The following is a 27836-nucleotide window of genomic DNA, read 5'->3' on the forward strand; positions in this document are numbered from 1 at the left end:
AAGCTAATCACAGCGGGACACATAAAGAAAATTGACATTAAAGAGGCCGATCAGACGACCGAATCATGGTACGTGCCACACCACAAAGTCCACCACAACGGCAAGGATCGTATTGTGTTCAACTGCAGCTACCAGATCGGATCACAAAATCTGAATAAAGAGCTCTTGCCCGGCCCAACACTCGGCCCCTCTCTACTAGGCGTGTTACTACGTTTCCGCCAAGACAAGGTGGCCATCAGCGGCGACATCAAAGGGATGTTCCTGCAGGTGAGACTAGTGGAGGAGGACAAGCCCCTGCTGCGGTTCCTATGGAGAGAGAGGATCGGGGATGAGCAACCAGCCATCTATCAATGGGAAGTCCTCCCTTTCGGAACCACATGCAGCCCATGCTGTGCTACGTTTGCACTGCAAAAACACGTCGCAGAGGACCCAGCAGCTGATGAAGAGGTCCGACAAAGTGTAGGAAATAGTTTCTACGTGGACACCTGTCTGCAAAGCGTCTCGACGCCAGATGAAGCCTGATCAAAGGCGGCTTTGATCTCAGGCAGTGGGCCAGCAGCGACCCGCAAGTATTGCGCAGCCTCTCCCCCGAGGACAAGGCAGCAAGCAGCGAGACCTGGATGGCGACCATCCCAGGAGAAGCCCAAGAAATGACATTAGGACTAGTCTGGCGCTTCAAAACAGACTCGCTCCATTATAAACACACACCCCTGACCAAGGAGCAGGGAAGGTCGACTGCACTACCGACCACCAGACGGAGTGTATACAGAACACTCGCCAGACAATATGACCCGTTGGGATGTATTCTACCTTACACCACCAGGGCAAAGATGATTGTAAGAGCGTTATGGGACAAGGACCAGGGCTGGGACGACCCCATACCCGAACACCTTGCATCCACATGGAGAGAGTGGGAGACGGAACTCAGCTCACTCCCAGGTGTCAACATACGCCGCAGCTACTTCCCACCCACAGTGAGGCCGGAGACGTGCCAGATGGACCTGCACGTCTTCAGCGACGCCTCCGAAGTAGCCTACGAAAGCAACAATCTATCCCGCGTCTAGAGCTCTGCGCAGCCCTAGCAGGAGCGCAACTCGCCACGTTAATCCAACGTGAACTCACCATTCCGGTGCAAAGAACAATCTTGTGGTCAGACTCCACGACAGTACTCACATGGATCCGGTCTGATTCGTGCAGATACAAGGTCTTCGTGGGAGTCAGAGTCACAGAGATTCAAGATTTAACAGAAGTAGCAAGCTGGAGGTATGTGGACACAAAACACAACCCAGCTGACGTCATCACCCGGGGAATGTCCCTGGATGACCTCACCCGTCACAACCTATACAGTGACGGGCCAGAGTTCCTCAAGCTCCCGGAAGAAGAGTGGCCTACACCCACCCCACGGGAAGCGAGTAAAGAGGAGGCCGAAAACAAGAAATCTATGTTCTGTGGATTGAACACACTCGTCTCCACAGACCCCGACATAGACGATTGCCTCACCCTAGAGAGTGCGCAGCTAAAGACATTCCTGTGGCACCACCCAGAGGTTCAGCTCACTACTGACATTACAGCAGCTGACTACGAAGAAGCAGAACTTCTTCTACTACAACGAGCCCAGAGAGACTCGTTCCCCGATGAGCTAGACTGTCTACAGGGAGCAAAGCCCGTCCCATCAGACAGCAGACTGCTCCACCTAGCCCCCGAGAGAGACGCCCATGGTCTCATCAGAGTGGGTGGTCGTCTGCGGAGAGCTCCAGACTTACCGGATGACGTCAAGTACCCGATAGTCTTAAACAGCCGACACAAGGTCACAGAGCTGATCATAAAGAAATACGACGAGGATGTGCATCACGCCGGGGCAGAGAGAGTCTTCGCGGAGATCAGACGTCGTTATTGGATACTGCAAGGGAGAGAAGCAGTGCGGCGCTTCCAGCGAACCTGTCTAGACTGTCGTAAGTGGCGAGCGCAGCCCAGTATACCCCGGATGGCTGACCTACCTCCCTGTCGCCTCCGACTCGGCGACAAGCCTTTTCACTCCACCGGTATGGACTGTTTCGGCCCGCTGTATATAAAGAAAGGAAGAGGAACCGAGAAGCGGTGGGGTATTGTATTCAAATGCATGACCACCCGAGCGATGCATATAGAACTCCTTCCAACCATGAGCACAGACTCATTCCTTATGGCCTTCCGAAGATTCACATCGCGGAAAGGCAAACCGTCTATATTATTGTCTGATCACGGGACAAACTTCAAAGGCGGAGAAAGAGAGCTGAGAGAGAGCTTCCAAGCTATGGGCCCAGAACTTAAGACCCACCTCGCTCCATCCCAGATTGACTTCCAGTTTAATCCCCCGAACGCACCTCACTTCGGTGGAACTTGGGAACGAGAAGTACGTTCAATAAAGACAGCCCTGTACGCCGTGCTTGGGGCCCAGACCGTGGCGGAAGAAGTCCTAATGACAGTCCTCACGGAGATTGAGGGAGTATTGAACTCAAAGCCCCTCGGTTACGTCTCAAGTGATGTAGCAGATGTCGACCCAGTCACCCCCAACACACTCTTGATGGGGCGGCTGGACCCCGCGCTACCACAGACAATGTACAGGCCTGAAGAAGCGAATGGCCGAAGAATGTGGAGGTACAGTCAAGTATTGGCTGACAAGTTTTGGAACAGCTTCCTACTCCACTATCTACCGTCTCTACAGACCCGCCAGAAATGGGTGAAAGAGAGAGACAATTTGACAGAAGGAACAGTCGTCATGATTATCGACCAGTCACTACCCCGAGCTATGTGGCCGGCTGGCCACGTAAGCAAAGTGATCACCGGTGCCGACGGAAAGGTCCGAGCAGCCGAAGTGCTCGTCCAAGGACGGATCTACACCCGACCCGTGGCGAGGCTAATAGAACTGCCAAGGCTCCCCGATACTATCGATGACGACCATGACCCCATGACTTTGTGAACTGACCGACCCCTCACAACAGACATTGAGTAGTGGACAGTGCGGTTAATCTGTCTCTGCTTAGCTAATTAGGTGGGACTAATTAGGGGGCGGCTGTTACAAAGGATCAGATTAAACCGAATATATATATTTATTGATTGATATATATTGCATAGTATTTGTATATCGTTTGATATCCCTTGTATATTCCTTGTACATATACACGGAATATCCCTTTAGCCTATTACAGACCATAATATTTCATTCTCCTATTGGACAGCGGTCCACAGGCGCCAGAGCCATGCCTCCGGAGTCAGGTTCAAAGTCACCGTCAAGACATGTCCGTGCATGCCCGGCCTTGCCCAGGGATACGAGACAGAAATGTCGTTGGCACTAGTTTGTTCACTGTGCATATAAATATGGCGCAGGTGAATACAGAAGCACTTAGTCGGCTTAGTCTAAGAGTTACCCAATAAGTTGAAGCCTCACCCACGATACTCCGTGCGGTGAAGTATGGCCTGTTTGGCCCCAGAATAGAGCATTGAGACCGCGTGCGAATTAATAACTGAATTGTCAGAGTTTGGCGCTATACCGTCGAGTGCGACATATTTCTATTAAGTCAGTAATAGTCTATTTGTGTATAGTGTATCGTGCGGCTAAAGTTCTACAGTGACCAGCATCACCAACGCTTCCTCGTACCAGCTAGAGTTCTTATCCAGGCTGGGCTGCTTTCATGGCGCTTTCACCCGAGGAGACCTAGACGAGAACCGTGTGGACATGTACACTGGATTAATCTACCCGACGACTACATAGCCCTTTGCGGCTGGATTATATTTGTTTTGGTCCTGTGATTTATGGAGCGGAGAATCGCCGACGCCTGCACGTGTTGGATTTACCCTGTGAGGAGCCAAGTCGAGTCCGCGCCTCAGAGAGCCTGAGGCCGGCTAGCTTTCTTCACTGTGGAGCTACAGTCTACGGAGAACAGCTGTATTCGTCTGTGGATCAAGAGGCTATTGCACCGTCTCCTGTACTTGGAGTCTCCTTAGTCATCGTTGACCAGACTCTCTACTACCGACAGATCCTCTACCCCTGCTGGCTTACAACCAGGGGGACCCTTCCAGTATCTCCCGCTATATATTACTAGTGTACCATAGATATAATTCCCTAAGATTCAGGTTGTATAATTACCTCCTGCGTAACCAGAGAATGGACATTCATTGTTGATTTGCCTACGCACATTCCTTTGCCTTACAAGTGCATTCAAAGTATAATAGAGAAGTATTATGTACCTTTTGCTGCAATAAATACTTAAAGACAACTTTGTGTAGAACCGGTTCATTGTGGGAAGTGTTCATTATATTTATATATCATGTACTGTATGGCCAGTAATTAAAGTACATAAAGCGGTAGTGGTTTAATGATACCATACTTATCAATACAGTCAGGGAATTGTACCCCTCAGTTACAGTAGACATCCACATAAAACAGTAGACAACAGTACTACAAGGAGTAGTAGGGTGTTTAATGTGCCTTGGTCACTGGGTCAGTTTTGGTTGGCTGGGAGAGGTTAAGAACTTCTGCTCTTCATCCTTTTTCAAATTACCTGGTGTTTTTCCTTGGACAGGAAATACATTGAACCCATTATCTGTCAAAGAAAAGCCTATTTGAAGATGAGAAAGGCCACGCACATAAAGTTAAATGATTTATCGTCACAAATGATTTCACGATGGACAGTGACGTCACGTGTTTAACGTCGTGCAGTGCTATGACCTCCGGCGCCTCCGTCACACAGCAGGTTTTAATGAGGGTCTTGTGTCGTCTCTCCCTGGTCCCTGCATAGGTGACACGTTCAGCAGCAGTCCCGGCAGCACCCCCATGGGCAGCATGGAGTCCCTGTCCTCCCACTCCTCAGAGCAGAACAGCTCCTCCAAGGTGGCCCCCTCCCCCCCGGCCAAGGACAAGCCCCCCATGGGCCTCCGCCGCAGCCCCTCGCAGCTCTCGGACGGACCCAAGAGCGCGGCATGCGTCAGCAGCCCAGAGTCCAGCTCCAGGGAGGACACCGGGCGCACGGACGGAGAGTCGGAGGACGCTCTGAGCGTATCCTCCGTCGGCACCGCCGGCCGGCCGTCTCCCTCGCCCTCCAAGGCCCCTCACTGCCACCCGGACCTCAGACCAGCACCCCTGAACCGCTCCGCCGCCTCTTCCCTCAGATCACTGCATATCTCCGAAGGTACAGTACGAGACTATGTCTGAAATGTTGCAACGTGTGCATTTGAGTATCTGCCTGATTATTGATCGTGGGACCATGTGGTTTCCCTTGTAGTAACAACGTGAAAGCCACAGGGATGGACCCATGTAATGGTTTAATTTTCAAGAAAAACTTTTTTATGAGCAAGACATTGTCCTGATGTGTTGCAGTGGGACTTCATATTAGCAATGACTGCATGTTCTCTCTCTCTGAAGAAAATAATTTTTTGTATTCCTGTTTATTCCCTCTGCATCCGTAGAGTGTCTATCAGCATTTCTTTGGATCGTCCCCTCCATATCGTCCGCTAGCGTGTGTCTTTGTCCAGCTCTCTTTGTCCACTCACACAAACATTGCCTCCAACCTTGTCTCCCCTCAGGTCGTAGGAGCTTCTCTGGCTCCGTCCTCTCCCTGTCCAGCCCGGAGCCCAAGGACGGCCCAAGGCCCCCAGACCAGCCAGACCTCCCACCCAAGCAAGTGATCCGCCGCAAGATAGAGAGCTCATCCAGCAATGGCTACCAAAGACCTGGATCAGTGTAATGAATTTAAATGATGCTGATTGTACTAATGATACAATAACGATACACCACTAACGCTAATGACAATACAGACAATACATCTCATTATACTAATGAAATCTTATCTAATTGATTTTCTAGATGTGAAGCACCTCTATGACCGGCTAATGTCACTCACTCACTCACTCACTCACTCACTCACTCACTCACTCACTCACTCACTCACTCACTCACTCACTCACTCACTCACTCACTCACTCACTCACTCACTCACTCACTCACTCACTCACTCACTCACTCACTCACTCACTCACTCACTCACTCACTCACTCACTCACTCACTCACTCACTCACTCACTCACTCACTCACCCACTCACTCACTCACTCACTCACTCACTCACTCACTCACTCACTCACTCACTCACCCACTCACCCACTCACTCACTCACTCACTCACTCATTCATCATTACAATCAGTAATTCACTCAAATGTAGCCACTCTGCCCCTAGTGGCAGCTCACAGGTATGGCATATTGTGTAAGACTAGTTCAATTTATGTGAGCATGCTTCACATCATTGTGTGTCCTTGTTATATACAGTATATATAAAGCATTACAATGTGTCATACAGTATATATGGTAACCCTTCAGGGGTAACCTTTTTGTCCAGTCACTAATACCTCAGCCCCCTCACACAAATATAGTCAGTAAAAGTAAAAGTCGTCTTGAGGTCAAAAGAGAAAAATTTAAATATCTTCCTCTCTCCCACTCTCTCATTCTCTCAGGCTGCCTTTTATCTATTCATGAGCCCTGAGAATAGTGAGGTCTCTACATGAGACATAGAGACCTCGGTATGTGCGCCGAGATTTATGTCCGTTCCCTTTGGTGGGAGAGTCGGCTCTAATTACATTCTGCCTGCTCCAGGGGTTGATGTGACCCAGCAGCACTCTCTCTCTCTCTCTCTCTCTCTCTCTCTCTCTCTCTCTCTCTCTCTCTCTCTCTCTCTCTCTCTCTCTCTCTCTCTCTCTCTCTCTGGGGCAAATAGATTTGTCTGACTTGTCATGTAGGAGAAGCCAGTGACGTCGCTTTCTCAAGTGGTTCCCTTGTATAGAGCGCAGTAGCGCCCCCGCCTACCCCTGGGCTGTTGTTATTTGGTGTGACTCGGTGCTGCAGCGGGGGGGGGGGGGGGGGGGGGGGGGGGGCGCAGGAAGGAAAGCCCCCCACCTATTGTGATCTCGTGCCTTTCGCCTCTTACTAGACAATGGGAGATGCTAGCAGGTCCAAGTGAAAGTGTTATGATGCTGGTCGGTACCGGTCATATAAAAATGTCAGGTCAAAACAACATCCGTTCTTCCCGTCCCTATCGGGTTGTGCCGTAGATATCAGAGAGACTAAACTATCAGACTGAATTATGTTATCGACATCAAATATAAGATGATAGTTTGATCTGAGAGTTTATTTTGAGATGTTTCCTTTCATGATATTGTTTCACTGTTAGAGGGATATTTGACTTTAGTAGAACTTGTCAAGTTTCACCTCTGTGTAAAGTAATCTACAGGTAAGCTAGTGACCACTGCTGTCCCGGTCGTCTGCTGTCAACACCACCATTCCTCCCAGGTGTCGGACTCATTCATTTTGGGGACATAGTCTAAAGCCGCGTTTGCACCGAAACTACCAGGAACTCTAATTGCCAGGAGCTCCATTGTAGGGAACTTGAAGTTCCTTCCGCCTATTCTTCTCTGAGTTTTCACCGCGGCAAAAAGATCCTTGAGAATTTGGCAAGTTAGTCTGGTGAAATCCGGTGTGAAAAAGGTCTTTAGACATTTCAGCGTCTTATTAGAAAAGGGAAGGGCAATTTTCTCTGATCAGATCCTCACGCTCACGGTTAAATGAACAGACCAATGTTCTAGGGCTGCAACGATTAGTCGACATAATCGACGACGTCGATCATAAAAACTTGTCGACGCAGAATGTTTGCATCGATTAGTCGTAAAAAAAAAATATATATATATATATATATCTTTTTTTTTATATACTTTTTTTTATAATTTTTTTTTTGCACTACCTATCTTTGTGAAAGTGGCTTCTCAGCTCTGGTCCAGCTGAAGACAAAGCAGAGGAACAGATTGGACATTGAGCATGACCTCAGAGTTGCTTTGTCTACCACCATCACCCCAGACTTTGAGACTCTTGTCAGGAGCAAACGACATCCCCAGTTATCCCATTAGTTCCCTAGGATGTTAAGCTAAGAAGTCTACTATATATTTTTTTAGTTATTTAAACACTTCCACTTTAATTTGTATTATTTCATTTATTTATCTTTTTATGAGTGATTGTTGTATTGTTCAAATACATTTAGATTTAAAGTGGCTTAAGATCCAAATTCAAATGTTTCATGAGTCATTATTTTAATTTGCTATGGGATCATCATGTTATGTTAAGTTAACTGTTAAGGCAGAGGGACTGGACAACAGGGTGACATTCACAGGTGTGCAGAGTTGAGCATGTGAGGTAAACCATGCATTGGAGAAGGAGCCATGCCCACAGGAAGCAGAGATTGAGGGTGTGACAAAAATAATCGTTAGATTAGTCGACTAATCGAATGACAAAAATAATCGTTAGATTATTCGACTAATCGAAAAAATTATCGACAGATTAGTCGATTACCAAAATAATCATTAGTTGCAGCCCTACAATGTTCCCTGCAGTGCATACTCTTTTGCCATATATTGGTCCATTGAATAGGAATGCTCTGGCAACTCACAGAGTCCAGTTGACATGACTCTATTTCCAAATAAGGTGCGCACTAATAATGATCTTTAAATAATTGAGCTGCAAACATTTCACCTACTTAGTTACAATCTTTAATTGTAACTAAGAGATTTGTTAAAAAAAGATATATATACCGGTAATCACTTTTGTGCATAGATCACTAGATATATCAGTTTATAATAGCAGGGCTGTAGTGCAATGTTCTCTGTCAGTAGGGAATCACAATCTTTAAATGCTTGAGCTGCAAACATTTCAACTGCTTAGTTCATACAATCTAATTGTAATTTGTAACTAAGATATATTTGCTGAAAGCCACAATCGCTTTTGTGCATAGATTACTAGATATATCAGTTTATAATTACACATTTGCATTTCCTGGTTGAAAGCAGATGAAATGAGTGAAATGGACATTATAAGTATCATTAAATACTTAACCTGTTAAGCTGTAGGGTCCCCAGATCTGAGGACCCTTCTGGTTTTTATCATAAATCGATCAATACAGACCGTATTAGATCCCCACGTGGGGTATCATTGGAAAGCCACACTCATTGGCTACAACCCCATCCAAAAGATTTCGAGATCGCCAAATGATTGACGGAGGTAGAGCCCCAGGAGTCGGGGGTGGTAATCTGACTGCCGTGTAATATCGGCATGTAACTCGAGAACCGCGGAACGTTTTATTCGACAATCGATAATTCTATATATTAGAGGTGGGCATAGATAATTTTTTTTAATCTAGATTAATCTATCTGCAATCTTGGAGTTAATCTAGATTAATCTAGATTAAAATGGCTAAAAAAAAAGAAAATCTGCCGAAGCCATTCAAAATATGTGTGTTCTACCCAAATAATGACCAGAGGAGGAGATTTATCCTCTCCTCTTCATCTGAGGAGTCACTAGCTGTTCTATCTCCTTGTTCAACAGCATGAACATGTCTCTTCTTTTTGTAATTTCCAGTGTTTCTTTTAAAACCAGATTTATCGTAATTTTCTGTGCCCTTCCTTTGATGCCATTGTTACACTGATGCCATTGTTACACTGATATTGACAGCTCTCTCCAGTGTCAAATCACTCTCTGTCAGTAGTTTCTTCTGTGCACCTTCATTTCTTAATCCACACACAAACCTGTCTCTCAATGTGTCTTTTAGTGAATCTCTAAATTCACAATGCTGCTGACTGGTTGCTCACACACAGACTGCTGCAGAAGCAGGTTTCTCAACAAATTCAGTGCAAGCTCAGTGTAACAGTTCCATGAATGAATGAAAACTTTATTTAACAGATTGCAGAATGGGTACAATACAGTACGGCTCAATACACACAATAGTTAAGGGGATGCAGACCAGAGAAAGACGTTTGTCTTGTTTACATCAGGGTCCCCCATTTTCATTTCATATTGCTCCACATTGTCATCAAACGGTCCAATATTTCCAATAACCCAAGCCATTTCTGTTGTAAACACTCACGATAGTCCAGTCGATCCTTCCTTTAGTGTGTAAAGTGGATTTCCTCCTCTTGTAGATGTTTCCAAGTGCCGCCCGAGCAACGTGAGCTAACATGCTAACTCGCTAAGCTAACGTTAATAATGTAAACAAAGCTCCCGACGGACTTCTTCTTTCTTGCATTGCGCAGATTCAGACGTCCTCATCGCCGAATTGTGTTATATCCTGAGGACTTCTTAACCTCACCTGTATAACAATGATTACCGGGGCGGTCAGGTGGCGTAGCGGAGATTGTGCTCGTCACCAATGCAAGAGGCTGCGGTCTCGACTCCCGGAGAGTCAGCATTGCCTTGGCTTGGGCTGATCGCTATACTAACTCGTTTGGCTGAGTTAGGGGGAGGGAAGCCGTGGGTGGGTCCTGGGCGTTGTGGACAGCGACCCCTACAGTTCGGTCGGGGCGCCTGCACAGCGAGGGTAGGATCTGGAGAGAGGTCGTGCGACCTTCCACACGTTACACTCTCCCAGTGAGAATCTGCGCTGCCAGGCTGGCTGCCGGCTGGCTGCACATGCGTCGGAGGAAAGCATGTGACAGTCTCCGGCCTCTCGGACCAACAGTAGGGGGAGGTGCGCAACAACCAGGAAGGGGGTTGGGAATTGGCATAACGACTAACAGTGGGATGGGAGAAAAATCGGAAAAAGGATGGGGAAAAAGATAATTAAAAACAATGATTACCGGACCACTACTTTAGTTTGACACATTATTCTGACTACAGCTCCGGTACATACTTGTGCAATCACTTCCGGGTACCACAGCTGGGAACTACGGCAAGTATTTAAGGACAATACAGACCCAACTTTGAGAAATAGATGAACGGCGTCAATTGTATTATCGCGCGATAATAGTCTCGCGTTAACGCAGTACGTTAACGGCGTTAACGGCCCAGCTCTAATATATATATATTGTATTAAAAGAAATGCACACCCGGGCCACTAGAGGTCGGCAAAGTGGCGTGTCGCGAATCGTCCTCAAGTGGGCCCTTGGATGTTAAGAGGGTTGTGTTTCTTTTTCAAATGTAGCCAAGCGTAAAGAGTAAGACCATAACCCTATCAAAATAGCAGTAAAAGTGTATATTTTCATTTTTACAGATGTTTTTAAAGATTTACCTAAAATTTTAATTTATGCTAATTATATCTCTTTTATCGTAAAACCGTGAGGAAATTACTAAATCCAGATTTAACACTGCCATTGGAAATATGAGCTTTTTCCCTATCCATAGATATATGATTTTGCCATAATAAGGTCAAGTTCAAGGTCAAATATGAATTAAAATTGATTATAATTTATTACTGTATCTACGAATCCTTCTGTTTAATCATCTTCCCTTTATTAATTTGCTTAGATCTTTTGTACACTTGATCTCAAGAAGGTGGTGAATGAGCTCAGTGAGCGAGCTCGGTGGTTCCACAATTGTAACATGGTGTTATTCACCGGCAAAGATGCAAAAAGAAATCATAATTTATATTCTCCTTTGTTTCATCACAATTTACTCAAGCCTAGTAACAGACACAATATTTATGACACTGGGAATACATACCTCCAGGTCCCTAGATGTTCCTAGATACCAAGAACATGCAAATTGACCTTGTAGAAGTGGAGCAATCTTCCATTTACTTGGGCATGTACCTTTAGGTGAAATTTCTGAAAATAGGGCTACAGCTTAACTCATTGGACGCCGACAACGCTTATATACGTGTTAGTCCGACAACCGTTGAACGCCAACCATGTGTATATATACGTTATTTGATCGTTATTTCTTTTATTCAATATTTACATTCATTATCCATCCAGGGAGCCTGATGTTATCATTGGGAATGGGTCTGAGATTGCAAAGTCAAATACCGCCGCCTGGTAGGTTGCGGCCGGTATTGCACATCCTTTGAAACTCTGTGTATTGGGGTGTGCATCGATTATATAGGTCCGGGCGGACTTTTCCTTGTCGGACATGACCAGCGGTTATAATAACGCATGGATTGATAAGAATCAAACACTCCCGATTCATGTTCTTTGGTGGATTATGTTGGCGGCACGAATCACGATCGACATCAATACTTGGAATGGCGATCAGATAATTGGAATATTCTTTTTGGGGTACATCCTAGGGGTGGACGGTATAAACGGTATACGGTATAAACGGTATTAATTTGCTCTAAGGTATGGATTTTGACTATACCGTTTAACCGGTAGAGCAGCTCTAAAATAGCAATGACGTCATGTAACCACAGTGCGACTATTTCAATCGCATTTGCCCCTAAAAATAGATAGAATTAGTCATAGATAATAGATATGTGCAAACTGGAAAAAGTTATTTAGAAGGCTTCGCGCAGTGGGCGTGTCAACACGCAATTGTCATTTCATAATAAACACATATCACCGCGGCGCACAGCAAGTTTCAATTTCAGTTCCTGGCATTTTTAACCAGTGGAGAAAGGTAAGATATTTCCCTATCGTTTTTCTTATATGAATTATTCTACGTTAATAAAACATACCTGGTGATCAACTACAGTTTGCTGTAAACATTACGATATGTGTGTAGTGTTATGATAACGACGGCAGCAGCGGGAGCCGGGAGGAAGGCGTGCAGCAGTGGATTTGCGAATAGCATGCAGCTGCAGAGCCGCAGAGCCAGTGGCTCTTTCAGGTCTGGTCGCCTGTACGTTAATGCCAAGCAAGCAGTGCAAAAATGCTTCCGCATTCGTCACCGCACGCTAGTGCGGTAAAGCGCCCTTCTTTTCAGACAAATGCTACCGTGCGTGCACCGGCGGCGGCGTGCTCGCTCAGGTGCGTGCGTGCGCCGGCGTGCTCGCGCGAGGTGCCCGCGCATGCGCATGAGATCCCGCCTTGGTTGGAGCTCAATATATATAAGTCACCGCCTCTTATTCACTATCTGGCACTAGCTCAATTGGCAAAGACACATGGCTGTGGATCCTATGGCTTGTTTGCTGGCGAGTTCGAATCCCATCGAAAATATTTTTTAACGTGATTTTTTTTTAACGTGTATTCTTTCGCCGGTTAAGGTTAGGCATTGTTTCGGAGTTGGTTAAGGTTAGAACGGTTAAGTTTAGGCGCTGTTAAGGAGCTGGTTAAGGTTAGAGTTTGTCAAAGAGAATGGCAATATAATTTCTATGGTTAAGGTTAGGCATTGTTTCGGAGTTGGTTAAGGTTAGAACGGTTAAGTTTAGGCGTTGTTAAGGAGCTGGTTAAGGTTAGAGTTTGTCAAAGAGAATGGCAATAGACAGCCTATTTCCGCGCGACCTGGGCGCTGGGCGGCGGAAAATGAAAGGCGCATTACTGCATGCCACTACGGTAAGTTTTTGCACTGCTTGCTTGGCATAAAGCTACACGCGGTCTGGTCACAGGCCCGTCAAACAGCGCCCCCCCACCCTTGCGCCGTTCTGACCCCCATCGTCTCTAAGCATTTTGTGTGTCAATTTGTTGACACATGTGTCAATTTGTTGACACATGTGTCAATTTGTTGACACAATTGTCAATTCTTAAAGCTGAGGATGAGTGGCACCTTTGTCTCAATTCTTATTCAATTCAATTCGCTCTGCGGCTCTGCAGCTACATATGCTTCTAGCAAAATCCAGCCCCGCTGTTTGCAATGGGAGCAGGAGTCTCGACTCGGGACTTATTTTATTTGGAATATAATGACTTTATACGCAAAAGTAGCCTAGTTTTAAGTTAAAATATTATAAATCTACATGCCTTGAGGATGTCATTATTTATATAGCCTGCCTATCAGGCAAAAAAAATTATTCTAACAGAAACACTGATACCGTGATATATACCGTTACCGTCTATGCTTCAAATTATACCGTGATATACATTTTAGACCATACCGTCCACCCCTAGTACATCCTAGTCAAGGTAAGGGCTATATGGTATCAATCTTGCGTTGATCCAAGAATTCCTTCATTGCGATCGGAGCGTATGTGTGTAATGTACTGTGTAACGTATTCCGTTGGTGACAATCAAAGCATAAAGAACCCCCCCCCCCCTTTCATGCATTCATGATGAAACATAATACCTATAATCTAGATTTGATTTGAGAATAGTAGCTAGTCCAGGCAAGAAACGACAACGCTTTTAGTAGAATACACACATATGGCTATTACGCAGCCTTTTGGGAATTACCCTAGACCGCTCTAAAACTATACCTATATTCACCACGTTATAAAAGGGGAATGTATGGATGGGGAAAAAAATCGTTTTCACATATTGAACGATAGATACTCGACGTCAAATGGGCCATAGTATTGCATCCATAGCTATAATATAGAATATAGTTATAGCCCTGCAAACAAGGTGACAGACTCCATTGGTTTAATGCGTGGTAGCGCATAGCCATATCCCGGAAACAGCGTGGCAGCCAATGAGTTTAGGTACACACTTAAGGCGCTCCCATAGTCCAGCAGACTGTACACAGAGCAGACCCCGCGGAGGTCCGCGCGGACTCTTTGAGCCTTCATAGTCGAGCGGACCTCCGCGGACCAATTTCCTACATGTCACGCGGCAGTTTACACAATTGTCCCCACGCTGTTCAACTTCTGTCATGTCGTCGTCATCCGATGTCAAAATAAAGAGTATGTTATCTCCGTTTCCAATATTTCGATAATAAAACGGGCAGTTTTACGCACTTGAATAACAGGTATATAGGCAGCGAGATGCAATGTACCGTATAGGCTTGAGGTGGACAGCGCGTGGTGCTGAAAAGACAAGCATTGCATGAAATAAAAGCACCAGTTTTATTTCAAAATATTGGAAACGGAGATAACATTCTATGTTATCTCCGTTTCCAATATTTCGAAATAAAACTGGCAATTTTACACACTTCATTTAGAAAAGCCATTCAAACATCTCTCTTGGCACAGAGCGAGTGTTCAGAGTAAAATGCAGATCGGCGTCACATTAAATGCAGTTCGATGTCAACCAAAACGCCGAGCAGCGTTTTGTGTGACACCAAGTCAGCGGCGCGGATGTCCGCGCGTCAGAAAATAGGAGCTTCCCACCTGTGGGTCTGCTGTCCGCTGAGATCAAAGCTCAAGAGTCCGCGCGGACCTCCGCGGAGTCTGCTCTGTGTACAGTCTGCTGGACTATGGGAGCGCCTTTAGGACTGTTCTGACATCACAATATTGATGTAACAAAAATATTTGCTGAGGGAGGAATGTTTTTAATGCATTGTGCTGTTTGTGCATAATGCATTTAATGGTTTGTGCTGTGGAGTTTTGGAGATATCGGTTGAAATGAAATGCTGCAAGTCTGTTCAGCGCCTGCAAGCACCACTGCCAACGTTCCTGGGCCCTCATTTATCAACGTTGCGTACGCACAGATATGTGCGTAACCCGTGCGTACGATCATTTCTAAGCAAAGTGTGGGACTTATCAAATTGAACTTGTGCTTGACTTTGTGCGTATATATACGCACAGCTCGCCTCGGAGCATGCGTAGCTGGCGCCCGGTGGTAGAATTATTGCAGTCTGCAACGCGGAAATAAGCTTCCGTGCATTACTTCCAACACTGGCGTGTTCAACTTCTGTATGACCCGTAATTCATTATAGTTCATTGTAAAATAGCGACAGTAGTGTAATTATAACGGGCTCACGCGCGAACAAGAGGTTGGCTTGCTGGTTTGGCACGGGGGGCAGACGCAGAACACCCACCTCCAAATGCGATTAAATATTGTTTCAAATAAAAAGCGACATACTATTATTTTGTGTCATGTTTCCAAATAAGATTGGCCACAACGAAATGCTTTCTACTTCAATTTGTTGGTTAGAATAGATTACCTCGCTCCGTTGAAACTTCACTGAGACTGAAAGTAAAAGACAGTATTTTTTTTTGTGAGCTCCGCGCACAGACGTGATAATAATAATAATAATAATAATAATAACAACAACAATAATAATAATAGCTTCATTTTATATAGCGCCTTTCAAGAGACCCATGCAAGGTCGCTTTACATAGATAGGGGGGGGAAATAACAAAGTAATAAACATAGTGGACAGACACACAACATATAAATATGATGATGGGATTCAAGTTCGCGTTTTTATTGATCACATAGGCAGGCTATACATAGGCTACATGGCACGGTCCATAGTGATATTGTAGATGGATCGAGTAATAGACTGTTATTACTGTACCACCCATGTAGCTGTCAAAGCTCCATCACAAATGCAGTTATGTGAATAGAAAGGGATTCCACTGTCGTTGCTGCCGGGAGGAAAGGCATGCTGCATGTTTTCAATTCATTAAATAAAACTGATACTTTTTGCAAGGGTTTATGACTGTCATACAAATAATCAACCAACTACATACTGTAACTTTTCAGTGCACGTTCTTATTTACATTGTGACAACAGCCTTGTGAGCTCCCGCACACAGACATGATGGAATTCAAGTTCATGTTTGTACATGGCGTATAGGCTACATCATACAGTGAGATTCATTGTTCTTGTATATGCTCTTGTATTATTGTTTATATAGGCTACCCAATACCGACATCAAAATAGATTGTATGCCTCTAGAAATCATATGCAGCAGGTAGAAAATTGACGGAAAATCCGTCGCGATTTGGAATAAAATTGAGGAGAACTTTAATCCCTGGATATTAATCGAACAAAACAGAAAAAGGCAGTCATACTCCAGCACGGTCTTTATTAGTTAATATGGTCTTTAAGTTAATAGATATCATATCCGACATCACCGTACGTTTACATGTCTGTCAGCCTGTCACGTATTTCTCCATAACACGCTTCCCTCGGCTTAGTCCACTTTTCCACATTTCATGGGGGTGTTCCATTACCGTATATGGTTAATTACGGGCGGTGCTATATGCAAATACGTAAAACCGTGCACGAGCTGCAGCGTAGGATCAAAGTGATATTTATCAAGACAGGTGTGCGTACGACCTGTGTACGCACGTGTGATAAATCCTGTTTTTTTTGTGCGTACACACATTCTAAATTATGTGCTTACAAAGATAGAACACTTTCTAAGAATTGTTGATAAATGAGGGCCCGGACTTCAGAAAAGTCCTACCCCCAGAACGGGGTCTTTTGGGGGGGGGAAATAATTTCCCGCTACTTGTGTTTAGACCCTGGTCCCCACAGAGCAAACACACTGAAGTTTCGGGGGAAAGTTCCTGTGGTTCAAACTTTGTTTGTTTATACAGTATAAACAAATTACTGCTGTGCACATTTCAATAAAACAGACCATTCTGAGTCAAGGGGTATGTGTTTGTTTTGGCATTTGATGTGTGTTTACAGATGTATTTCCTTTTGAAAGACAAAAGCAGATATCCGGTAAATTTGTTTTCTATATGTTTTACGTTATCATCATCATCATCCTGGATGAGGTCACGTTGAATTAACTGTAGTTTCTTCATGTTGTTTCAGAGTTGCTGCCCGAGCGTTGATTTTTGAAAACGCTTCTTCCTCACACCCTGCACCAGTTGGAAGGTACGTGTAGCACATCAGATTAGGGCTGACCTCGACTAGTCATTCTTTGATCATTCTTTCCAAAAGCAAAGAGGTCTAGAAGTGTGGCTGACGCTAATGGCGCGCATACCAGCGAGGCTAACTGCCTAAGAAAACGGGCACAGAGGCACTGAAAGAGGATTTCACCTGTCTAATGAGTTCACACAAATATATATAGACAAATATCAAGATGTATCCATCAGTGGACCAATTGCATGCTTTCGCAGAGGACAAGAAGCCTTCAGTCGACTCCTTCAGACATTAAGCACCCCCCACAGCCCAAATGGAATGATAAAAAATATATATATATATTTATATATATATATTATTGTCTTTGCATTCGGGGGGGTAGTCGACTATCAGCTAATCAAAGTCGACTATACAAATCCTTAGTCGGGGACAGGCCTACATCAGATTATCTTCAACTAAAGTGTAACCTTATTTACTTCATCTCTTATTGTTTATAAATCTGGTAATTTCTTGTCATTTCAGAGATGCTAAGGCAATGTATTCCTGCGAGGCAGAGCACAGTCATGAGCTCAGCTTCCCGCAGGGGGCGCAATTCTCAAACGGTGAGTTCAGCCAGCCTTCAAAACCCTGACCTATGACCTGACCTATTGGTCAATTTACTTTATTTAGTATTGCCTGTGAGAGAGACATATGTGAGATGTCACCATTTAAGGGCGGATTGTGCATTTAAACAACCTGTACACAGAAGTGATCCTTCATCTATTGGCAGCACATAGCATTGGCTCGGCTAGATGATGTATACAGCGGAAGTGTAACTGTGACTCTCACATTTACTTTGCCAAAATCCACAGAGCTCAGGCATTTTTTATTACCTCTTGCATTTTCCACGAGGAGACGACTTGGCTCAGAACCGGGCCAAGCAGGTCAGAGTAACCCAGAGATGGAAGGCACCAGAGCCTGTCCTCTGTGAAGGCAGCCAGCAGATTCTCCTATGCAGAGAGTTGGACGACGTTCCACTGTCAAACATCTCTTCCCAAAGAGGAAGTAAACTAACCGGTGCTACTTATACTCATATTATTTCCCCTTAACATATGAAATAAACAATATTATGAAGTTGTTGCCCCCATATTGTTTTGTCTCTTTTATAAATAAGAACAGAAAAATTTGTCGAAAAAAGTTAAAGAATTTAATGTGTGTCCATGGAAGCGACGATGAACGCAGCCATAAAGGTATGGTTTCCTTACACAGAAGAGACAGTCTTTACTACATCACTGCATGATTCATAAATTATCAGACAAGCTGACAAAATCTTTGGTTATTTGTGATACTCTGTATACACGCAATTCAAAGTTATAGCAACATTTTCTTTCAACTAATTTGGTTGCGGATGTCCAGATTTGGTACAGATTTTGTCTCTTTTGGGCAGAGGTGTTTAGCAGGCTGTGACGTACAGGCATAGAGACAGCTCTGCTTAGGAGTGTAGAGCCAGCAGCCAGACCCTGCAAATGTCAACAGACTCTCCCCACCATTTACACTGTGTACATAACACTTAAAGCAGCTACTGTACTAGGAGTTTTTAACTGGTTATGAAACAGTCTTTACTCTTTAGTCTTTACTCTTTATTTATTAACAATGCATCAGTGGTTCTCAACTGGTCTAGCCTCGGGACCCAACATTTTCCTTAGTCATTAAGTTGCGACCCAAATTTTTTAACCACTATGATTAATTTCAATTTTTTTTTGTTGCAGTAATACACAATCTTTCATGCACTGTTAAAAACATGAAATAAACTCAAAAAAGTGCAACGAAAGTGCAACTAGGGCTAAAAGTAAAAACCCAATGAAATAAAATAATAATAAATAATATATGCTTCTTGCAGATTTCTTAGTTTAACATAACAGACCTAAGTTTGGGGGAACTAATGGGATAACTGGGGTGGCAACAAAAGTGCAACTAGGGCTAAAAACCCAATGAAATAAAATAATAATAAATAATATATGCTTCTTAGCCGATTTCTTAGCTTAACATAACATACCTAAGTTTGGGGGAACTAATGGGATAACTGGGGTTGCAACAGAAGTGCAACTAGGGCTAAAAACCCAATGAAATAAAATAATAATAATAATAAATAATATTTATGCTTCTTAGCAGACTTCTTAGCTTAATATAACATACCTACAGTAAGTTTGGGGGAACTAATGGGATAACTGGGGTTGCAACAAAAGTGCAACTAGGGCTAAAAACACAATGAAATAAAATAAAATAATAATAATAATAATAATAATAATAATAATAATAATAATAATAATAATAATAATAATAATAATAATAATAATAATAACAATAATAATAATAATAATAATAATAATAATAATAATAATAATAATAATAATAATAATAATAATAATAATAATAATAATAATAATAAATAATATATCCTTCTTAGCAGACATCTTAGCTTAACATCCCAGGGAACTAATGGGATAACTGGGGATGTTGTTTGCTCCTGACAAGAGTCTCAAAGTCTGGGGTGATGGTAGACAAAGCAACTCTGAGTCTGAGGTCATGCTCAATGTCGAATCTGTTCCTCTGTTTTGTCTCCAGCTGGACCAGAGCTGAGAAGCCACTTTCACAAAGATAGGTAGTAAAAAAAAAAAAAAACGTATATATAATTTTTTCTTTTTTCTTTTACACACACATCCGCGACCCACTCAAAATGGCCCCGCGACCCACTTTTGGGTCGCAACCCACCAGTTGAGAAACACTATATGACCTACATAAGCAAAGGAGGCCGTCTGCGAGAAGATTGGCTATTTCTATATAGTAATTCTAAATGCCTGTGTCCGGGTGGGATTGCCCTCAAAAGCAGATGAAACTATTTTGTTGTCATTTAGCTGACGCTTTTATCCAAAGCGATTTACAAGTTTTGTACAACAAGACAGCAGGAAGGGTACAACTCTATCAGCTGAGTAACAATGTTCATCAAAGTGTTGAGTGCTACAGTGTAGGTTAGTATTATTAGGACATAAATAATGAAGCGGCACGGTGGTGTAGTGGTTAACACTGTCGCCTCACAGCAAGAAGGTCCAGGGTCTGATTCCCGCTTGGGGACCAGGTTTCCATGATGCCAGTTACCCAGGTGGGGTATCTCCCAGGCCTTTCTGTGTGGAGTTTGCATGTTCTCCCCATGCTCGCAAGGGTTCCCCCCCCCCCCCCGATAAGATAAACCCAATGGAAAAACATGCACAACAATAGATCGCTAACACTGTGGCGTCCTTGACGAAGACGGACAGGAGCTCTTGGATTGGTCCCCTGGCGCGGCTCACGTTGACGCCTGTCTGCTCCCGGCTGCCCTTGGGGGGGGAGGACGACGGGATGGGTTAATCGCAGAGACGAATCGCATGCATGCATCGCATGCGTGCCGATTGATGACCTCTGAGCAGGTCCTAAATTATTATAAATTATTTTATTAAGTGCATGACAGTAAGGTTAATTAGGGTTAGAGTTTAAAATTGTAATGTTTTTTTATTTTTTTTTAGATAATGATTGAAGAAGTGCGTCTTTAGTCGACGGCGAAAGATTGGACGGGTTTCGGCTGTCCTAACTGTGGTGGGAAGTTCGTTCCACCATTGTGGGGCAAGGACCGAGAATAGGCGACTTCTCTTGGATGACCCTCCCGGAGCTCGGATAGGAGTAGGTCTGAGGCGGCCAGAAGATGCAGAGCGTATGGGTCTTGAGGGTGTGTAGTTAGAGACCATTGACTGGAGGTAGGCGGGAGCCGTTCCCTTCGCCACACGATATGCCAGGTCGAGGGCCTTGAAGCGGATTCGTGCGGCAATGGGGAGCCAGTGCAGGTCCCTGAGAAGTGGGGTGACATGGGCTGACTTCGGTAGGTTTGAGATCAGGCGGGCCGCTGCGTTCTGAATGAGTTGAAGAGGCTTGGTGGCAGTGGTCAGAAGGCCAGCAAGCAGTGTGTTGCAGTATTCGAGGCAGGAGATGACTGTTGATTGGACGAGGAGTTGGGTGGCTTCTTTTGTCAGGAAGCGGATCCTTCTGACGTTGCTCAGGAGGAATCTGCATTTTCTGGTTGTCGCTGCGATGTGAGCGGAGAAGTTCAACTGGTCGTCAAGGACAACACCAAGGTTATTGGCGGTCGGGGACGCGGTCACAGTTGCATTCTCGACTGTGATGGAAAGGTCGGTCAGGGGGGAAGATTTGGTCGGCAGGTGAAGCAATTCTGTTTTGCTTAGGTTCAGTTTGAGGTGGTTGGTCGTCATCCAGGCGGAGATGTCAGACAGACCGGCCGAGATCCGCTCAGAGACGTGGATATCTGAGGGAGGGAAGGAGAGGAAGAGTTGAGTATCATCGGCATAGCAATGATACGAGAAGGCATGAGACGTGATAATGTTACCCAGAGATTTTGTGTATTTAAGGCACGCCTACTGATATATACTGTGTACGTTTTGCAGAGTGAGTAACTAACGTTAGAGTTTAATAAAAAAAAAAAAAATCTGTTATATTTTGTGGTTATGGCTGATACTGGGGCAGGATCAGCAAAGCCAAAAAGAAAATAATTGACAGAGGAACGTAGAAAAGCTAATGGGGACCGTGATAAAACATGGGCTAAAAGGATTCACTGGCAAGTGACTCAGGAGGTAGAGTGGTCGTCTGGTAATCGCTATGTAAATGCAGTCCATTTACCATTTAAAATGTGAGGAACAAATTGTAAAGCTCTTTGGATAAACACGCTATATAAATGCAGTCCATTCTTTCTCCTTGACAGGTATGTAATAAGTCACGGTAGACATTACTGGAATAGTACAACTGGCTAATAATAACGTAACATTTTGTGATGACCTTGCTACCAAACTATATATTGCTGTTGGCAATGATTATGAACAGACATAACATTATTAAGGAATGTTGATAACTTTAGCATTCTCAACAAAATTACTAATACTGAGCAACCGAAGCTGGTAATGTTATTTGTACATTACGACCTTAATGGTACTGAAACAAAACGTACTTTAACGTGGATTGTCATATTAGTTATTAAAGGGGCTATGTACTATAAATGTCATTTTTCAGTCTCTAGCATTGTATTATAGTAATAGGAGTTCGTATCAATGTGTTTTAGTGTCTAAATACCATATTGGCGGATTGCTCTGTTTCAGCTCAGCCCCTTTCCTCCTCCAGTAAATCAGGCCATTTTGATTTGAAGGCCTGAGTCACGTCATTCGGGCTCTGGGTAGCGCACAGTGATGCGATTGGCTCTGTGGTTGGAGCTAATGCCCGCCCCCATTCTACCTAGACTAGACAGCGAGTGGAGGAAGCCACTTCCTCAGCTGCGAGGCGGAGTGGGGCCCGTGCGCTCTGGAGGGAGAGAAAGGAAGAGAGAGGGAGAGAGAGATGGAGAGAGAGGGGGAACTTGGGGGGGGGGTACCTGCCGGCCGCGCGCCACACACCCGCAAACGGGAGATTGAGAGAAAGGGAAAAAAAAAACACAAGCTGCCGCGTCTCATCACCGAGAGCCGAGAGGGAGAGAAAGGAAGAGAGAGGGAGGGAGGGAGAGAGGGGGCCTTGCCTGTCTTTTTTTTCTCTCTCTCTCTCTCTCTCCCACCCCCTCCCTCTCTCTCTCTGCCGCGAGCGGACTCATCACCGAGAGGGAGAGAAAGGAAGAGAGAGGGAGGGAGGGGGCCTTGTCAATAACGGCTTTCTCTCTCTCTCTCTCTCTCTCTCTCTCTCTCTCTCTCTCTCTCTCTCTCTCTCTCTCTCTCTCTCTCTCTCTCTCTCTCTCTCTTCCCCCCCCTCCCTCCCTCCCTCTACCAGTGCAGACTGTGGACTGACTGTCACTCAAAGTGCTTATGGGCGGAGCCAGGCCATAACAGCCTGATTTCTTGAGGCTGAAAAATGATGGTTTTGAGTACTTGATTAGAAATATAAAACAATGCATTTTTTTGAAAAAAAACGTACAAATGTCTTCAATAGACTAACAGGAATTGTGTAAAGTTGCCCAAATAGTGCTAGGAATAGCAGTACATAGCCCCTTTAATAGATCACCGCTATGTATCCTGCAATCAGCTATGTTTAAAAAAAAAATTAAGTGTTAAAAAGTCTTTACAGTCTTCCTTTCACTCACTTCCAAAACAAATGCACGCACCTCTAGTCAGATCAAGATCTTCACGACAAGAGGCAGGGGCACTCATGGGAAATGCAGTCTTCACTCACTCCAGGAAAAACGAACACTTTTGTCCAGAGGGGCTGGCAAAATCAATACAAAATTATTCCCCGTATTTATAGGCCCTGTATGTTTCACTCTGAATCACTTTGCGGATTTACCTTGATCAGTTTTGTATCGAGTTACTTTGATGATTTTATTAATCTAATAAATTTTTCAGGAGTAGCTAATTGGATGTCAGTTGTGTGATTTAGTGCAGTGCATCTGTGTGTGTGTGTGTGTGTGTGTGTGTGTGTGTGTGTGTGTGTGTGTGTGTGTGTGTGTGTGTGTGTGTGTGTGTGTGTGTGTGTGTGTGTGTGTGTGTGTGTGTGTGTGTGAGTGAGAGAGAGAGGTGTCTTTCTGGTCCAGTGGATGACTCAATAGGGTGGTGTAATCATAACAGCAGCCTGAAATAAGGGTGTTATCTAAAGAGCAGCCTGACCTGGAGTCTTCCTTGATGTATCATGTACTGCTGCATTTACAGTAGATTCACTTTTAAAAAGAATCTTAAATTGTTTTTAAATTGTTTTTAACACTGTAAAGTGGTTTTTTGTTTTTGTTTTACACTAATGTAATTTTAGCTATATTAATTGTTACAGTAGGTTCATTATGCATTGTGTGTACTGACTTTTAATAATTTTGTTTTTTTTGCAATGGTGATTTTTTTTGTGTGTGGACCCCAGGAAGACTAGCTGGTTGCTATCGCACCAGCTAATGGGGATCCCTAATAAAATCAAATCAAATCAAATCATTAATGTCCATTTTGCAGGCCAATTCCCTTCCCCTTAACATCTTTTACCCCTAGGTCTGGGAAATAATTTAAATACATTATAATATATTGTGATCTAGACCTCTGTGGTTAAAATAACTAACGTACCTGCTTCAGTGCTTCACAGTCAAGTTTTTTGCTTCACTTTTGTCTTTGATTAAAGTTGCAGTTTTGTTTTTTCTCCAGTCTACGCTTCTGTTGAACCAGGCTGGCTCCAAGCAACATACGAAGGCAGAACGGGCCTAATCCCAGAGAATTACGTCATCTATCTGTAACTAGGAAGGACGACCTTTTCATGGTATCCATGGAAGCAATAACCTGTGATGCAGTTGATTGTAAAAGTTCCCGTTATCATTCAGTAACATAATATGAAGTGAAAATGCATAGTGTGCATTTCAAGTTAGAAATCAAACAGTGCGGTGCATTTGTGTGTTTTACTAATTGCAAAAGTATTATTTTTTTTCTTTTTTTATCTAAAACCAAATACATTTCAAAGAAAAAATGTGTACTTCTGTTCTTTGGCCTTAAGTTGAGAGAAATCGGGTGATTTGCAAAAGAAATGTCTTAGCTTTTTCTTTGTTACATCATCACTTATTACCAAATATAAAAAGTTAAAAGTACACCAAGATATACAGTAGATAGTATCCAGTATACAGTAGAACATATACAGTAGATACATTATAACATCGACTGGACTGTCCTACTCTCCAGTATTAGTCTGCAACAGAAACACAGAACAATCAGTGCCTTCATTTCACCATTTTTATTCTTAGAAACACGTAAATTCCCCGACCGGTCCGTCACATCAACACGGACACATTCGTCAATGGAGACATTGATGGAAAATCTGTACAGATTCAGTAACAACTTATTTTGTAATCGTTTATTATTATTTCTTTTTTAATCAAGTTTAATACAGCTTTGATCGAAGAAAGCAACATGTGTTTTGCACCTTAACGTTCACTTTTTTGGTTTGGGTTGGTTGGGGATGATCACGTTCAGATGCAGAACCTGTTCACCGCCTCAGTGCACTTTCCTGTTAGCTATATGGTACTGTGTACAATACATGTAATACCCATAAATTCTTCCTTAGTTGTTAATCAATAAATATTTACCTCTTTTCACTGTGCATTGCTATAAATTCTCACATCAGGTATATGTTTTACTGTATGTAAAATAGTTTTTTTCATTTTTTTTTCATGATGAATGGTGTTTGTATATGAGGTGGAACTTTAAACTGTTAAAGCCTAACAAGACTGTACTGACTAGTACACTGGTGTACTAGCGATAATAACATGGATTTATGTCAACCGAGCGAAAAAACATGTATCCCATTTATGTTATGTTAAAGATGCCTTTTTGATATTTAATTTTGTATTACTGTCACAAGTATGTCCAAAAAACACAAAGTTAATAAATGTCTAAATAGGTTCACTTCACAGAGTTATGATTTTGGACAAATGTAACACAAATGTAACACAAATAAATAAATAAATTGCACCAAGGTATTTGACCATCTTGCCAAGATCTGGGTGTTCTTTTCCTTTCAGAATGTGATCTGACCTTGAACCACCGTTCTGGAATGATACCACTCCCTACAGTTTTTGCATGTGCTGGGCTGTAAATTCAAGGAAACTATAAAAGAAGGAAGGGTTATCAAGTCAGAATACCAGCGTTTTGCTTGGTGCCAGTTCTATTGAAGCCTGTATGAAAATTCTAAATATACCAGCTATCTGAGGAAATATACATAAACCAATATATCAAGCGTTAGCTAGTTAACATTGCCAATCATTCTGACAGCCAAGTAAATAACCTGTTTAAATGATAAACGAGGAGATGGCTGATCCCATTCAACTCACTGTGGGTCGAACTGAGCGTTTCCACACCAATGTGCGTGCACACGCTACACAGTGACGTGATGACCTTCCTTCTTTTAGAATTCCCTTGGCTATATTGAGGAAGCTGTCTCCATAACTCATGAATCTAAATACCGTATGAAAAACATTTGTTGTCCATTACAATTCAATCATCTACTGTGTCCTGACAGTGCATTAACCTGTCTATAAATAAATAATGTGATTTATTAGTCTCTTTGTGTGTATTCATTCAATTAATTAATGCATTTGTTAATTAAGTAGATGGTGTTAAAGAATTTGTTAAATTCAATATCTACGACATGTTAAATAGCTACAATGCAATGGCAAATTCTGTTGTTAACCTGTATATTATTGCAGATGTTTAACACCTACAGTAAAAACCACTACAGAGTTAAAACATTTATTGAGACTCAGATCCTCTGGCCATACTGTGGGATGTCTGGGGAATTTAAGGGAAGGTAAAGGAGGTATATCCTACTAACCCCTCTTAAGATCTTTAAAAATACACATAAATGTATTATTATTTATTTATTTTTTGCCAAAAACCTTTAAGACCATAATGTTTGCTTATTTTTCAATGGCTATAACAGACAGGAGTAAATTGCTGCATTGCTGACAAATGCAAATGGCAGCTAGCTTTTCTTCTCAGCTTTTAAAGACACAGTTTGTACGTTTTTAAGGAAAGCATCACCTCTGATGAACATTTCTTTGGGCATGTTGTCTCTAATATTGTGTTTAGTTACAGTTCCTACAGAATATCTTCCAAGCGAATGTCCCTCTTGGAGGGAGACTGAGCTTCAAGCTAGGGCTGCTTGATTATAGCAAAATAATCACGATTATTTTGGTTAATATTGAGATCACGATTATTCAACACGATTACACATTGACTTTGGAAACATACATATATTGAACATGTTTTTGTCTTTTTAACAATGTATTTCCTTGAACTTTAAATATAATCCAACTGAAAAACAAAAAACATAACTTGGCTAAAAAAAACATGACCTGGCTTAAAAACATGACCTGGCTAAAAGTCGATTATCTTGTTTTCACAATCGTTGGATTAATTGCCCAGCCTTACTTCAAGCTTCAATTTATGTGTCCTAGACACCAGATTTTGAAAGCATTCCTGTCGGGCAACGTAGTATTCTTTCCATAGAGGAGATTCATTCATTGATCTCTCAATTGAGGATAATATTTAAGGAAAAGCACCTCAGAGGAACCTTTTTCAAACTAAAGATAGTAGTGTTGTGTTCATTCATAGTTGAAGACAATCAAGGTTGAGTAGCCTACTTTGTTGTATCACATATCACATTTGGATTGACTTTACAACTGCAAATACATGGGCTGTTCCAACAACTTTCAAAACCGAGTTGTATTATGGTTCTTCAGGTGCAAGGGTTCAATTAACAAGACTTGTCCCCATCTCATCTCAGTAAAGTCGAAAGCTGAAACGATTAGAGGCAATTGTAAGGATAAGGACACAAAATGCTGGTGTGGGGCATGGAGAACCTGGTTATGTCTTGGGGGTGAAGAACCTGGTTATGTCTTGGGGGTG

General features: G+C 43.2%; 1 protein-coding gene across 3 annotated transcripts in view; it reads left to right on the forward strand.

The window, feature by feature from the left end:
- The window catches only part of arhgap42b (Rho GTPase activating protein 42b), a 203276-nt gene extending 176795 nt beyond the window's left edge, over positions 1–26481 (forward strand). For 2 of the 3 annotated variants that reach the window (XM_084314590.1, XM_084314591.1), the window contains 5 exons: positions 4776–5165; positions 5560–5716; positions 17365–17427; positions 17938–18017; positions 24588–26481. In XM_084314590.1, the coding sequence (XP_084170716.1) occupies positions 4776–5165; positions 5560–5716; positions 17365–17427; positions 17938–18017; positions 24588–24676 (779 nt within the window). In that variant the 3' untranslated portion in view covers positions 24677–26481. The remainder of the gene's footprint in view (positions 1–4775; positions 5166–5559; positions 5717–17364; positions 17428–17937; positions 18018–24587) is intronic. The other variant, XM_084314592.1, reaches the window with a different exon arrangement.
- Positions 26482–27836: the final 1355 nt, after the last annotated feature.

This window comes from Notolepis coatsorum (genome assembly GCF_963971535.1).
Source record: "Notolepis coatsorum genome assembly, chromosome: 1".
Taxonomy (NCBI): domain Eukaryota; kingdom Metazoa; phylum Chordata; class Actinopteri; order Aulopiformes; family Paralepididae; genus Notolepis; species Notolepis coatsorum.